Raw genomic sequence first — 13,448 nt, forward strand, 5'->3', positions numbered from 1 at the left:
GCACCGGCAGCCCCGGCCGCCCCGCCACCGGCACCGGCACCGAGCCCCAGCACCGGTATCGGCATCGGTACCAGTATCAGCTCCGCATCAGCATCGGGACCGGTATCAGCGTCGGCACCGGTGTCGGCACCGGTATGGGCATCGGCACCAGCGCCGAGCCCGGGCACCGACGCTGGTGCCGACGCCGGCATCAACATCGGCACCGGCATCACCGCTGGTACCGGCACCAAGCCCCGGCACCAGCATCGGCCCCGGCTCCAGTATCAGCGCCAGCCCCGAGCCCAGTGGGTGCCCCCAGGCCAAAGCGCCCGCTCAGTCGGGCATCCCATCCCTGCCGGCACCCCGGGGTCTCAGCCCCACAGGTGGCAGGTTGGGGCTGGGGAAGGGGGTGTCTCTCCCCCTCGCCCAGGCTGTGCTGCTGGGACCCCCCTTCTCCCTCCAGCAAACACCCGGTGGTACCAGAGGTCCGTGAACCCAGGGCCATGGGGTGAGCACCCCGGCCACCCACACTGGGACCCCCATCCCAGCCAGAGGTGGAGAGGGGACTCACGTGTGGGGATGCACTCGGTTTGGGGGGACCCCAGGTTTGGGGACCCCCCATGCCCTCACCTCAACCCTGGGACACTTTGGTCTAACAGCACCAGGGCCTGGTGCTGGTGGGAGACCAGGGAAAAGCATTATGGTCCTGCTGTCACGGAAACCTCCTGGGAAAAGCTTCTCCGGCAGCTGGGTGCCCCATGGTCCGTACGGGTGGGCCATGGTGGGGGGGGTCCCCTCTGCAGGACATGGACTGGGACAGCCCCAGCCTCCGCGCAGAGAGGGCAGTGGGACAAGAAGGGTTAACGGACCGAGCAGGCATCACAGGAGCCCGAGCAGCCATTTCGCTTGAGGTTGTGACCCCTCCTTCATCCCTTCCAGCGCTGCGTCCCCCAGCTGGGACACCCTCATCCCCCCAAAACACACCGTGCCCCTGCCCCATGGCCCAGCGCCCTGGGGGCTCCCACAGCCGCAGCCCTCCCGGCACCCAGGTTCCCAGCTGGGGCAGCTGGCACCCACCGGTGCCTGGGGCAGGAGGAGGGCTCTCCGGCTCCTGCCCTGGGCTGGGGGATGAGGGTGTCCCCTGGGACCGGGGGTCCAGACTCACCCCAAGGTGTGAGCTGTTGGGCAGCTGGTGATGCTCCATGGGGGCCGGGGAGCTCCCAAAGTTGGGGGGATGCAGGACAGGGACCCCAAAGGGAACCTCTGAAAGCAGCTTTAGGGGAGCTCGTTCTCTCTGTGCAATTAAGGGGAGGAGGTGGGAAATGATGGTCTTTGACAAACTAAAAAAAAACCAAACCAGCTCAGGTGTGCAGAGCTGCCACCCATCCAGCACTGCCCTCTCCACCCCGGTCCCAAAGGCACCGGGATTCACCTGCATCCCCTCGCCTGGCCCTCGGTACGCAGCACCTCTGGCACAGCTGCCGGCGACCAGGAGGGCTCCAGGGGACAGCGTTTGGCAATGGGGACCAGCAGACAGCCACGGCAGAGTCACGGAAGCCCCATTTCTTTGGGAAACCAGCAAATAATGGCAGTTTACTGTTTGGTGGTTTGTTTTTTTTTTATCTCCCCACCATCCCTTCACACCCAGCAGCTCCGGGTGGGAAGGAACCAGCTCCTGCCGAAGGGCATGGCTGTCCCTGCCGGGTGGGGATGGGAACCGGCTGCTCTCCCACCTTCTCACCAGCTCCGGGCAGCAGGTCCTTGTTCATGGGGAGCGGGCACACATCGGGGCTGGTGATGAATGATGCAAAACTGATGCCTTGATGTACAGGAGACAACAGGGACCCATGAGGTCACCATTGCCGGCAGCAGTTTCGGACACCTGGCAGCTACCAAACCAAGATCCTTTGGCTGTATGCAGCAGAGTAAAATGGAACCCACCAAAATCTGTGTCTCCGTAAAACCTGCTTCAGGCCGTTCAGCGTTGGTGACCCTCGGAGACCAGGGTATGAAACCAAGTCCTTTTGGTGATGGGTGAGAGGAAGGACCCGCTGTGTCCCTCTCTGCTCGCAGCAGGTTTGTGTCTCTTGCATCTGCTCCGAGTTTCCCCTGCTGTGTTTAAGGACACCCACCAGGTAAGGCAAAAAGGCTCCCTGGACCCCACAGAAGGACGGTGCAGGGGGGCTGGGGCACCCAGCACCCCTTGCCAGGGCAGTGATCCCCTCATTGTAGCCTCTCCTCCCGCAAGACCTCTCGCTGGCACATGGTTTTGGTGAGATTTGAGGTTACAGTTGCTCCTGCACTGTATAAAACTGCAGGTTAAATCAAGAGCCAGGCAGCAGCAGGCAGCGCTGCCTGCGATGGTTCACCCAGGCCAGAGAATCCCTGTGCCCAGAGCCGGTGCTCATCTGCTGCTGGAGTGGACCGAGAGTTCCTGTGCTGGGGACACTGGGAAGCAATGTAAAATACCTGCTGGGGCCTGGGGGTTTCTCTTTCTCAGCTGGTGTCAGCTCAGGCGGTGTTTGCTTGTTTTATCCCTGAGATTTTTCAAATGTCTCTTACCACACAGGTAATATTTTCCTAGGAATGCCAAGCCCCCCTGGGGGAAGCTTTGATCACCCAGGACAGCATTTGCTCAAGACCCTGCTCTTTGCAGGGAACTAAAAGCATGGTGTGATGCAGCGGCTTTGCCCCTTCAGGAGGAGCGAAGGGTGCTGGAGCGAGGAGTATCCCGCGGGATCCAGACATCGGGCAACAGAGGAATCATTCCCCCCTGCATGGACCGAGCTGCAGTCTGGCCCAGGAGAATGCATCCTCTCCTGCCGGGGCTCTGAGGGCTGAGAACGGTGCAGCACGCCTGGGCTGTGATGCCACGTTCCACGCCAGAGCGTGCCGAGCGTCTCCAGGATTGGGTGAGTTTTGCTCGTTTCGGGGTTGACAACTGGAGAGCTGCCTGCTTGCCACCACAGACCTGGGGCTCCCTCAAGGTGGACACTGCACCTGCACAGCCTGTACGTGCCGCCGCTCGCTCCCCGCATCCTCTCCCCCACGTCCCTCCGCGGGCACCTGGAAGGTCCCACAAGGACCCAACTCCACAAGACCAGTGGCAGCAGGTCAGGTCCAAGATCAAGCTGGGCTCAGCCCTGGCCCAGGAGCAGCTCAGGCTTCACCTCGGAAGGGCCTAAGACCGCACCGAGGGTGCGGGACTGATGTTGAAGCCCCTCCACCACCCTGCAGCTCAGGGGCATCCCGAGCCAGACGTGGCATCTCTGTATTTAAGAGTTTCTACCTTTTTTTTCCTTTTGGGAATTTATCCGGCCGATTCTGAACTGGCGTAAAGTCCCTGCACGTGCAGCATCTTGCTGCACAGATGTCACCAGCATAACTAACCGCTGCTTAAAGAACCACCGCTTTCCCTTTGCTTTCAACCCAACTGCTTACTGGTTTCACTTGATGTCTCCCCAGCAACCTCTGTGAAACCATTTCCAGTTCTGCTTCCAAACTGGGGCAATGGGAAGTGCCTGGGGTATGCAAGGTGTGGGCACAGCCTGGATCCGCTTGGGATGGGATGGGATATGACAAAAAGGAGAAAAGGAGGAAAGGAAAGGAGGAAAGGAAAGGAGAAGACAAGAAAAATTATGCATCATAAACATGATAAGGCCAAACCCATGCAAAAGCAGATGGAGTTTTCTGGGAAAGGGCTTCTTTTTTTTGATTGCTTTTACTAAAAAGCCACATCAAGAAGGGAAGACAATCTCCCTTGCTTGTACAAGACCTCAGTTGCTGTAGTTTTGTGTTTATTTGCATCATGGCAGCACCGGCAGCTCACAAGGCACCAATCAAACATGCAAGACGAGACTCTTCATCTGAAGGATGAGAGAGACAAGTACAGAGAAACTTTAAAAAGAAATAATCTTTTATCAACATTAATCATGAAATGCCAGACCTCTCAATTTGCAAATTGCAGAGAACAGAATGGGAGAGGACACTTCAGATGGCAATCCATAAAGTCTAATTAAAAGAGAAAGGGCAGAAAAGCCTCACATGCCACATCCTGACCTTGTTTCTACCGCTTAGAGAACGTAGGGGCTCTTAAAACTAAAAATGCTTTATTCTCAGACATGTTTCTGTTACCGCTGCTCCTGACAAGGTGGTACATGGCAGGGCGAGTTTAACATTTGCAGATTAAACATGACCTAAAGCTTTTTAAAAAGAAATAAATAAATGTGTTGGAAATTCTCTTTAAAGAAAACCCATCTTGCTAAAGATCTGGCTTTTTTCCTCTGCACAAACCAAAGATTTTATGCAGTTGTTTGTATTTCCCAATGCGGGAACATTATTTCTCAAGGCAAGCACACGGATTCTCAGCTTAGGTATCTTACTAAATAACATTGTCCATGAAAAACTCTTACTCTCCCTGCACAAAAGAATTGAATTTCCTAGAGAGGAATTCAGAGAATCTCACAATTCCCATGCGTGTTCCTGGGAAAAGACTTGGGCAAGGAATGGCCAGTTGCTACAACCCTTCTACTTGTTACCCACCTCAACGTCCCAAGTACCCCAGCAGATACCAAGTGACAGTTACCCAATTTTTACCTCACTTTAGTCACGTTTCTCCTGTTCTCCCCTACCCTGAGCTTTGGACTGGAATAACTGTTTTATCTCGCCGTGATTTCTGATGCTTACCTTATGCTACTTTTTTTTTTTTTTTCCTTTTCTTTTTAAATTTAAGCAGCACATTCATCGTGCAGGTTATTTAGGTACGGTGACAAGGGGGACAATGCTGCATCAGAATACAAGATACCTGATGAGATGCCCTGCCCAGTAAAAGGGGACCCACAGGAAGGCATCATACCTCTCAGGTCTTCTTGAAAACGGGCTGCTTTGCTCTACAGTGAATTGCTCCTTGGATATAGAAGGAACAGAAATGCCCCCGGTAACCTCTGTGCATTAATGTTTCACGTCCCTTACCATCAGGCATAAATCTTTAATGTTTTACGTTTTAGTGTTATTTTTCCATGGAGACTGGAAACACAATGTTTAAATACAGCTTCAGAAATAACTATTTTTGAACTTTATAACAGTGTAACAGCAACATGTAGAAGGAACAATTACTCTCGTGCATAAACTATTTGTTTAATCATTCTGGGCTAAGCCGAGGCTCAATCAAGGCAAAATTCCTACCAGCATTAGTGGAACAGGAAGGAGGGTCTATATTAAAACCAAAACCAACAAAGCTTATCTTTTTTTTAAGCTGGATTAACATCTCCGCACTCTTTAAGCAGAGAACACCTCACCAAGCCGGTGCAGTGAGATGCTGTAAGAAGTTGCATTTCTTCCCGCATATGCTCCGAGTTTCAGGTGAGAGGGTCAGGATGTTGGGAGAAATCCACCTGCCACACCAGAGCCCTTCTGCTTACAGACAAAAGAAAACTGATGCAAAAGTTTTCACCAAATCATAGATACAGCATCTCTTCTCGGTTCTTCTGTCACTTATTTCTCAGGACACAAGTCATTTCAATAGGGTCTGACTCTGGATTTCCCCTGCACATCTGAACTTTTACTGTAAAAACAGGACCACTGAATATGCATTACAGCAATCACAACTCCTGTAGCTGTTCACCCTCACCATGCCCGCTGCTAACCTGAGGAGCTAGCCCTTCAATGCTTCTCACATGGGAGACACCTAGTTTTATTACTGAACCACTTCCAACATTTTTGCTTAATTTTGTTGTTTAAGCTTCACTCAGCATTTTCAGCAAGTGAAACGCTACACACTGTCGTCATTTTGGGTAGCTACACTGCCTGCGTGGCTTTCCATCTCTAAGTCCATTTAAACGCCTAAACAAGGTGATTATTTGTGTTTCAGTGCAAACAAAATCTCAGATTTAAGCAACCGCTGCTGCCTGGTCGGATGCTCCTTAGCTCTGTGCTTGCAAGTGGGGGAAGGAGGCAGAGCTTCCTACGCGAGGTCTTTCATCCAAGATTTACTTTCAGCAGCTCCTGAATGAACTACTGCAGACGTGTGACCACACGCCAGACTCAGCCCTGCTATTCAAGTGTTCTTCGACTGTTTCATAGAGGAAACTGCAGTTTTGGTAGGATGGTGTTTTACAGGATTTGCTCCACAAGGAATCACCTTGCTCCAAAGAATCCTCATTCAGGAGCACACAGCATACTTGTGACCACTAAGGCGTTAAGCTGCATGGGAGAAGAATAAAACAAAAGCTGTCCCCAGGGCAATTATGAGAAAGAAATAATGAGAAGCCAGGGATAAAAGAGTTTTCTGGACATTACTGCCATATTTGGGACAGGCAGGGATCCCTTGGGGCCAAGTGTATTCCCCCAATCCCTTTCAGAATTTATCAAACTCCACCATGGCACCAGCTTTTTCTTGCTCTACTTCTCCTCCCAGGAAGCTGAGGACATTGACTTCACTCACGGGCTCACTGAAAAGGAGGTGCTTGAACGGGAGGCAACACAATTTTTTTAATCTTTGCACTCAACTGGAATAAGCAAAAACGCTGAGTATCACCAGCCTGTGGAGAGAAGATGCGTGATCTATAAATGCTGTCTATGCAGGACTCCCCTCCTGTCTGCTGATCTTGTCCCTGCAGCTGAAGCCACTGCTTTCTTTTTAGCTTATAATGTTACCTATACCTTGCACGTATGTTAAGAATACACCCAAGCTCTTTTTCAGAGTCTCAGAAATTAAACCTCCAGTAAGTAGATGTTTGAGGCAACTGATTCTGGTCATTATTTCTATGTGACAGCACTTTCACTGCCACCACTGCTGTCCTATGACTGTAACTGCTGAACTAACTTTTTTTTGTTGCTATTTTTACATCAAACCCAACCATTTACCTTAACCTACGCTCTTAGAAGCTCCATTTCCTGCTTATAGCTCTGTGGACAATCCTGTTCTGATCATTACATTTCCTCAGTTTTCTCATACCTGAAGAACTTCCAGCATTTTTCTGCATTAATGCAGACATTCTCTAGCATGTGCTGTCCGGTGTGCCAGAAGAGTTTTTTAATAATGCTTTTCGTACAGTCAGCACTGCTCTATAAAACTCCTCCTCCCAGATATGAATCATCTAGCCTCTAATTAAACTCAGGTCCTAATCAATGACTGTTAGGCTGGCACCAACCAGATGCCTTTCATGCCTGAATTTGATTCAGTTTAGTAAAACTGTCTTATCCTAAAGCTTCTCCTATAATCAATATATGACTGTAAGCCATCATCTCCGGATGGACAGGGATTTTTTGATAACTGAATGGAAAAATCTATCCCAGGAATGCTTTTGGCACACCGATTACATGTATATGTTATGAGTTCGCAAGTGATTAGTGAGTCTTGGTTTCTCCATAAAACTTTTTTCACATTCTGTACACTTGTAAGGCCTCTCCCCTGTGTGAGTTCTCTGGTGGCGAATCAAGTCCGCATGGCGACCAAAGTTTCTACCGCAGTCTGTGCAGATGTATGATGATACCTGATTCTTTTTAGTGTGAATTTGCTTATGTTTTAGAAGTCCAATTTTCAATTTAAAAGTCTTCTGACACTCTGTACACAGATACAGCCTTTCTCCTGTATGGGTTTGCTGATAAAAAAAAATCTCTTTGAATTCGTTAGGTTCTCCCTCCTCAAAAGAGCTTTTACCTCTTCTGTTTCCTGTTGGATTTGCCTGATGTGTTGCTGAATTCTGATGACTCTCAGATGTTACCCCCTTGTCCGAAATTTGGCAAGTCAGGTCTCGGGATCCTCCTGAGAATGATCCATGCAGTTCTGTATTTTCTGTACTCTTTGTGTGACTCTGCAACTCGGATCTGATCACAGTACCACCACAGCCTGGAACAGAAAGATTCCAAACATTCCCATTACTGACGTGGTACAACATAAACCTCCAAAGAAAAACAATTCCTGATTCACCATGGTTACATCCGTACAAAGAAAAGGTTTTGGGTAAAAAAGCAGGGGTGCACTAGAATACCCCCTCCCTCTAATCCTACAAGCCCATGCAGTTTCAATGTGTTGCCAGTTTAATTTCTGATGAGTCTCAGGCCACCACACACCTGCGCCAAGACTTGCAGGAATCGCTTTTTCCTCAAAATCCTGCTGATCCTTGACATGCAGCACTTCTTTTGGCTGGATATTGCTTTTGGGAACAGCACAGTCTGCACAAGGAACTGAACATGGAAATGATGGTTATTATTTTCCTCAGATTTTTTTCCCATTATTACAAAGATATTTCCTAACCTACTTAGGCAGACAAAGGATATGTTGCAGAAAGACCAGTCCTGAAGATAGCTTTTTGTCAGCCTGTTCACTTTAAGTCTCTGAGCCTTGTAGTTCACTTATGCCCTTGTTTTGTAAGATGACTCATTTTTGTTAATTTACATGAAGAATACTGCCTTTTGCTTTCTCAAAGAACAACATTTTTCTAGTTGTTCCTAGAACTATAAGAAAAGACTTTGTGATGCTGTTTTCTAGCAAATACCTGCATAACCCACTGTCTAAAAGCACGTCTCTTTTACTCCGGGGAAAGGTCTGATGAGGAGGTGACAGCAAATGCAGCTGCTCTGGCATCTAGAGACGGTGGCTGCAAAGCAGGCAAGCAATATTTGTCTTCCAATTTTTTTAAATATTCCAGAAATTATATCCAAAAGGTTGAAAAGTTAAATGTTCAAAAGTGGAAGGTCTCGAATTGATTGCAGCCTAATTCAGCCGTCTGATGCTGTATGTTATGATTCAGTCCTGACTGGCTTTCTGATACATGAACTTATTTTCCCCCAGCTAATCCCTCCTCATGCAATGCACAGCACATACTTTTTTAACAGATCAGAGCTGTACAAAAAATAGAGGCAGCTGTCTGCAGACTCTAGCTTTTCTACTGTAAAAAAAATAGAAGACATGTAAAGAATAAAAAAAAAGTGGAATTACATTGCCTCATTATTTCTTTTAATTTCAAATTTGAAAGTGATCAGTAGCAACAGAATGAGGTTAGGCTAAATCAGCGTTTCTTAAACAGAACTGCAGAGTGTCAGAAAGCACAAACTAGAGTATGTGACAACTGAGGCTCCTGGGGTTCACAGCGCTTCTGTTCCTCCAGTCCAGAGGACAAGTAAAGGCACTTTTAGCCCCTAATTGCCATAGGTTCTTCTTCTATTAATCCAAGGAATCACCTGAAAGCCAAGGAGCCAGTGGAAGCTCTTACCTTCACATTAAAAAAACCCCACAAACCAACAAAAAAAACTTCAAACAAATGTGTAGTTGGGCACTTAAAACCAACCAGCAAGACTTAATTTTCCAGTGCATCATTTCTGTTATTTAACATTTCTGCATCAAAATAGTTCAACACTCTTTACTGAATCACAAAAACAACACACACATCAGGATTTGGGGATAATGAAAATACTCACAACTAGAATCCTAGAACAGTTTGGGCTGGAAGGGACCTTAAGGATCACCTAGTTCCAACGCCCCTGCCATGGGCAGAGACACCTTCCACTAGACCAGGTTGCTCAAAGCCCCATCCAACCTGGCCTTGAACACCTCCAACGATGGGGCATTCACAACTTCTCTGGGCAACCTGCTCCAGTATCAAACTTAACTATAATTAAGAAGTCCACAGGATTCACGATACCATACATCACTGCAGCTCCTTAGCCTGTGCATCTAAACCTTTTGCACCCTCCTTTGTTCTTGTTTTAGTTAGCACATGCATTACTGGGGCACCGTCAGAGATCCTAAACCCCCCTGTCAGGCAGAGCCTTTCACTCTCCATTATTCTACCCGTATCATGCAGACAAGGTATCACCTACACGCACAGCTTGAATATCTGACATCAACAGAGCGCAGGGAGGCAGCAGCGTTGAAGCTTTAGAGAAGTGACTGTCCTTCAGTCTTTAAAGGAAAGATTGTGGAGCTTATCGTCTCTCACAAAGATTCAGACGTATCTAAAGATTAATCCACTAGAAATCAAGGGATTTGGGGTGTGACTGTTATAGAAGTGCCAGGCCAGAAACAGCACAGATCTGTTAGCCTTCAGTGAGAAAGGGAAAACTAACCTTTACCCAATGTGGTTAAAGATTCATAATTCTCCTTTATCACTTTCTTGTAAAGTTCTTTCTGCCAGTCTTCCAAGTCCTTCCCCTCCCGCGCTGCAGCATTATCAAATGTCCCAGGGACCTAAAACAAAGTGTTCAATAGTCAGCACCACTGGAGAGTCGTACATCCTCGAAAGTCCTCTTTTTCAAACAGTGTTAAACAAGCAGTCACCGGCCAACTGTTTCTAGCAATGTCCATGTTACATACAACCAGCGTACTAAGGACTTTGTATATAAATCTTCTACTGTATGTAGCTCAGAATGAGTAAAATTACTTAAAAATTATGTGACTCAACTGAAACAATGACTTTTTAGAACAACTGAGTCAAAAATCAGAGCGGTAAAAGAAATCTGTGGTCACCATCGATACCCAGCCCCATCAAGGAATTTGGCTCTTCCTTTCACTGAAAACCAGAAAATACTCTGGAGTGCACTTTAAATAAGCCCTGAGGCAGTGCCACAGTCTGTCAGATCTGGCTGTGAGAGTTCTTCCCTAATAATAAAAGTTAACACAAACAAAAAGTCAAGCCCTACAAATACTGAGAGATGAATGCTGCATTTTTTGCAATGTATATGTCCATACTTTGTATCTGTACTTTATATCTACAGAGTACCATGTTTGTACGTGCTTGCCTTTGAATATGTTTTAATTTGCCTTGCAATCTAATGCACATCTCACTGGTTCAGACATTTTGCAGCTTGCATCATGTATAAAATCAATTGTACAAATCTGCTGCCAAGAGAAATAATTAAGTTTCATTAATTTGTCACTAGATGGGATCACAATCCAAATTAATACACAGGGGGGAACGCTGAGCAGAAGTTAAGCCTTTGTCTCAGCCCCAAACACCCACGCCATGGGCACTGTGCCACCAACAAATCATCTCAGTGACTCTGAAGGAAATTTTTCCAAGCATGAGGACTGTCATGTACAAATACAGGTCTGCAGGGAGTGAATCCATTTTACAGCATGAAGGGGGACTGCATTTCCAACAAACAGATTTTCTCCCTAACATTTAGGCACAAAATTGGAATTCAAGCACAAAGAGCACCAAAATGCCTTTATTTCCCCAGTCACCAACCTCCCAATGCCACCTCCACACTCTGCAATGTCAGAGAGAAAAACGAAACCCGCTGTGTCACTGGCAACATTTTACTGCCATGTAGTATGTTTCACCTACTGCTGCTTCCTTGAAGTGCTTTACATGCAAATGTTCCTTTAATTTAAGGGAAGTAAATACAATAGTAAACATCTTAATTACCCTCGAGTGCTCAGGGTTCCGGATTCGTTTTCGAGTTTTATTATTTATGCCGCCACAGAAACTTCGGGGTGTGCCAACGAGCCAGTTTCCATCTTCCCCCAAAATGAATTTTTTGGGAACAGCTTCTTTCAGCAGACGTCTGTTTTTTCTAATTTTTAAGGGGTCAATTTCAAAAGAACTGTCCTCAAAATGCTTCGAACACAGTCGCTGATGCTTGGACGGTGTTCCCATGTCCCGGCCCATGTTCTGGATCCACTGCTTCAAGAGAGGTTTATTTTGTAAAGGAAAGCCATAGAAAGTAACGGTACTGTTCTTGTACACCCCGCTGGTGGCATTTTGGCAGTTCAGTGCCGAGCAATAAACCATCGTAAAATGGGAAGCAGGAACAAATCAAGAAAAAATGTGCCAGGAGGAGGGTTTAAAGAGTTTCTAATCAACTTTAGTATTAAACGGGCCTAAACGTCTCAAGACAAAACATGTTTTTGAAAGACAGAGAGAGCTGAGGTCACGAAGAAGTGAAACACGGTGCTGAACTTCACTGCCAGAGACACAGAGCTCACCACAGCTGAAGTCTGCAGCACACGGAGTGGAGGAGCCAGGTGCCCCTTTCACAGCACGCGACTTCCCCGCTTCAAAGCGACAGCATACAATCTGGAAGGCAAAAATCTTTAAAATCAGCTTAATGGGCCATTACTATGCAAACTTACGTTTAAAGTAATTTCCGCTATATACACATATATATGCACTTCCTTAATTTGCGTATCTGTGAGGAATCCTCCCACGCTCCACAACAAAGCTTATTATACAGTTATTCAGAAGGCAGCAACAAAAGAGTGATAGCCAAATGACTTCCAGAAAATGAAGACTTGGGTTTATACGTGGGGTTTGAACAAGGACTCCCCCATCGTATTGGCCATGTGCTGGAGGAGGTGAGTCTCAGGGATGCCAGTTGGAGAGGAGATCCGTGGAGAGGCACATTGAAAAGAGGAGAAAACCACAAAGAGGCACTGCTAGAAAGGGATGGTGATAGCAATCGTCAGGGCACGCACCCGCAAAAAGAACCCAGGAAGAGAAAGGGCTCTGGAGAGCACACGGGGAAGGTTTCTGGAAACAACCATGACCCAGACCTAACGCTTGCAACCGCTCTCACCATCACACTGTGCTTTTGGGAATGTTTATGGTTCACGACCCATTCTGGTATCGAACGCAGGAGGAAATAGGGCACCTCTGCCCCAGGGCACTCTGCCAACGTGGAGACCTGCTGTGGACCCCACTCACTCCCCACTCCCACCCACCAGTGTCCGGCGGGGCAGGAGGAGGTCCTTACTTCCCCCAGGGCCGACCCCCGAGCTCTGTTAAGCTGACACTGGAGGAAAACCGGGCACCCCTCCCTTCACCCGAGAGCAGCGGCAGCCCTGCTGCCATCCCCTCCGCATCCCCCCAGTCCCTGCGCCTCACCCCCGCAGCCCTCAGCCGCGGGACCGCGGGGCGAGGCAGGACCCGGCCCCACGTCCCGTACGACGGGCCCCGGTGACCTGCACAGCCCGTTCCAGCGCCCGGGGAACCGCAGCGGGACACAGGCCTCTCCGGCGGCCCGGGGGACACCCCTGTCTCCCCGGGAGGCCCCGAGCCCCGCGGGACGGTCAGACCCACACCCCCCCCGCCCCCGGGGCCGCTCACCCACCACGCCGAGCCGCCATCTTCCTCCGTACTGCCCCACGCCCCGCCCCTTCGCCCGGGCAACAGCCAATCGGGCGGGGCACCGGCCGCCACGCGCCGCCAGCCCTGGGCGGGGCGGGCCGGACGATGTCCCCTCGCTATTGGGCGGCCGCCGCTTGGCCCCCGCCCTCCCGTTGGCGCGCGCGGCCCGGCGGCAGCCAGTCACCACGGGCACGTGCGGCGCGGCGGCCTCCACCAGGAGGGTTGGGCAGACGCGTTCATCCCCATTGGCCAGCAACAGGAAGCAACAAGACGCTGATTGGAAGAGGCGAGCGCCACCTCACGGAAGGGAGGCGGCAGGCATTAGGAGAGCCCGCGCCTTCTCGTCGTCATAGCAACGGCGGAGCCGCGGCGGCCGCAGCGGCGCCCGGCCCGAAGCGG

The 13,448-nt window shown here is 49.3% G+C and overlaps 2 protein-coding genes across 2 annotated transcripts in view; both read right to left on the bottom strand.

Moving 5' to 3' along the window:
* The window catches only part of LOC104829313 (zinc finger protein 282-like), a 4,736-nt gene extending 4,527 nt beyond the window's left edge, over positions 1–209 (bottom strand). The window contains exon 1 of the mRNA XM_010563473.1: positions 72–209. Coding sequence (XP_010561775.1) covers positions 72–209 — 138 coding nt within the window. The remainder of the gene's footprint in view (positions 1–71) is intronic.
* A 6,125-nt stretch (positions 210–6,334) lies between these two features.
* The window catches only part of LOC104829322 (zinc finger protein 850-like), a 24,945-nt gene continuing 17,831 nt past the window's right edge, over positions 6,335–13,448 (bottom strand). Inside the window, exons 8-10 of the mRNA XM_010563485.1 lie at positions 13,033–13,322; positions 7,473–7,580; positions 6,335–6,442 (exon numbers count right to left, since the gene is read on the bottom strand). Coding sequence (XP_010561787.1) covers positions 6,335–6,442; positions 7,473–7,580; positions 13,033–13,322 — 506 coding nt within the window. The remainder of the gene's footprint in view (positions 6,443–7,472; positions 7,581–13,032; positions 13,323–13,448) is intronic.

This window comes from Haliaeetus leucocephalus, unplaced genomic scaffold (assembly GCF_000737465.1).
Source record: "Haliaeetus leucocephalus isolate CR32 unplaced genomic scaffold, Haliaeetus_leucocephalus-4.0 Scaffold0, whole genome shotgun sequence".
In the NCBI taxonomy this organism is placed as follows: Eukaryota; Metazoa; Chordata; class Aves; order Accipitriformes; family Accipitridae; genus Haliaeetus; species Haliaeetus leucocephalus.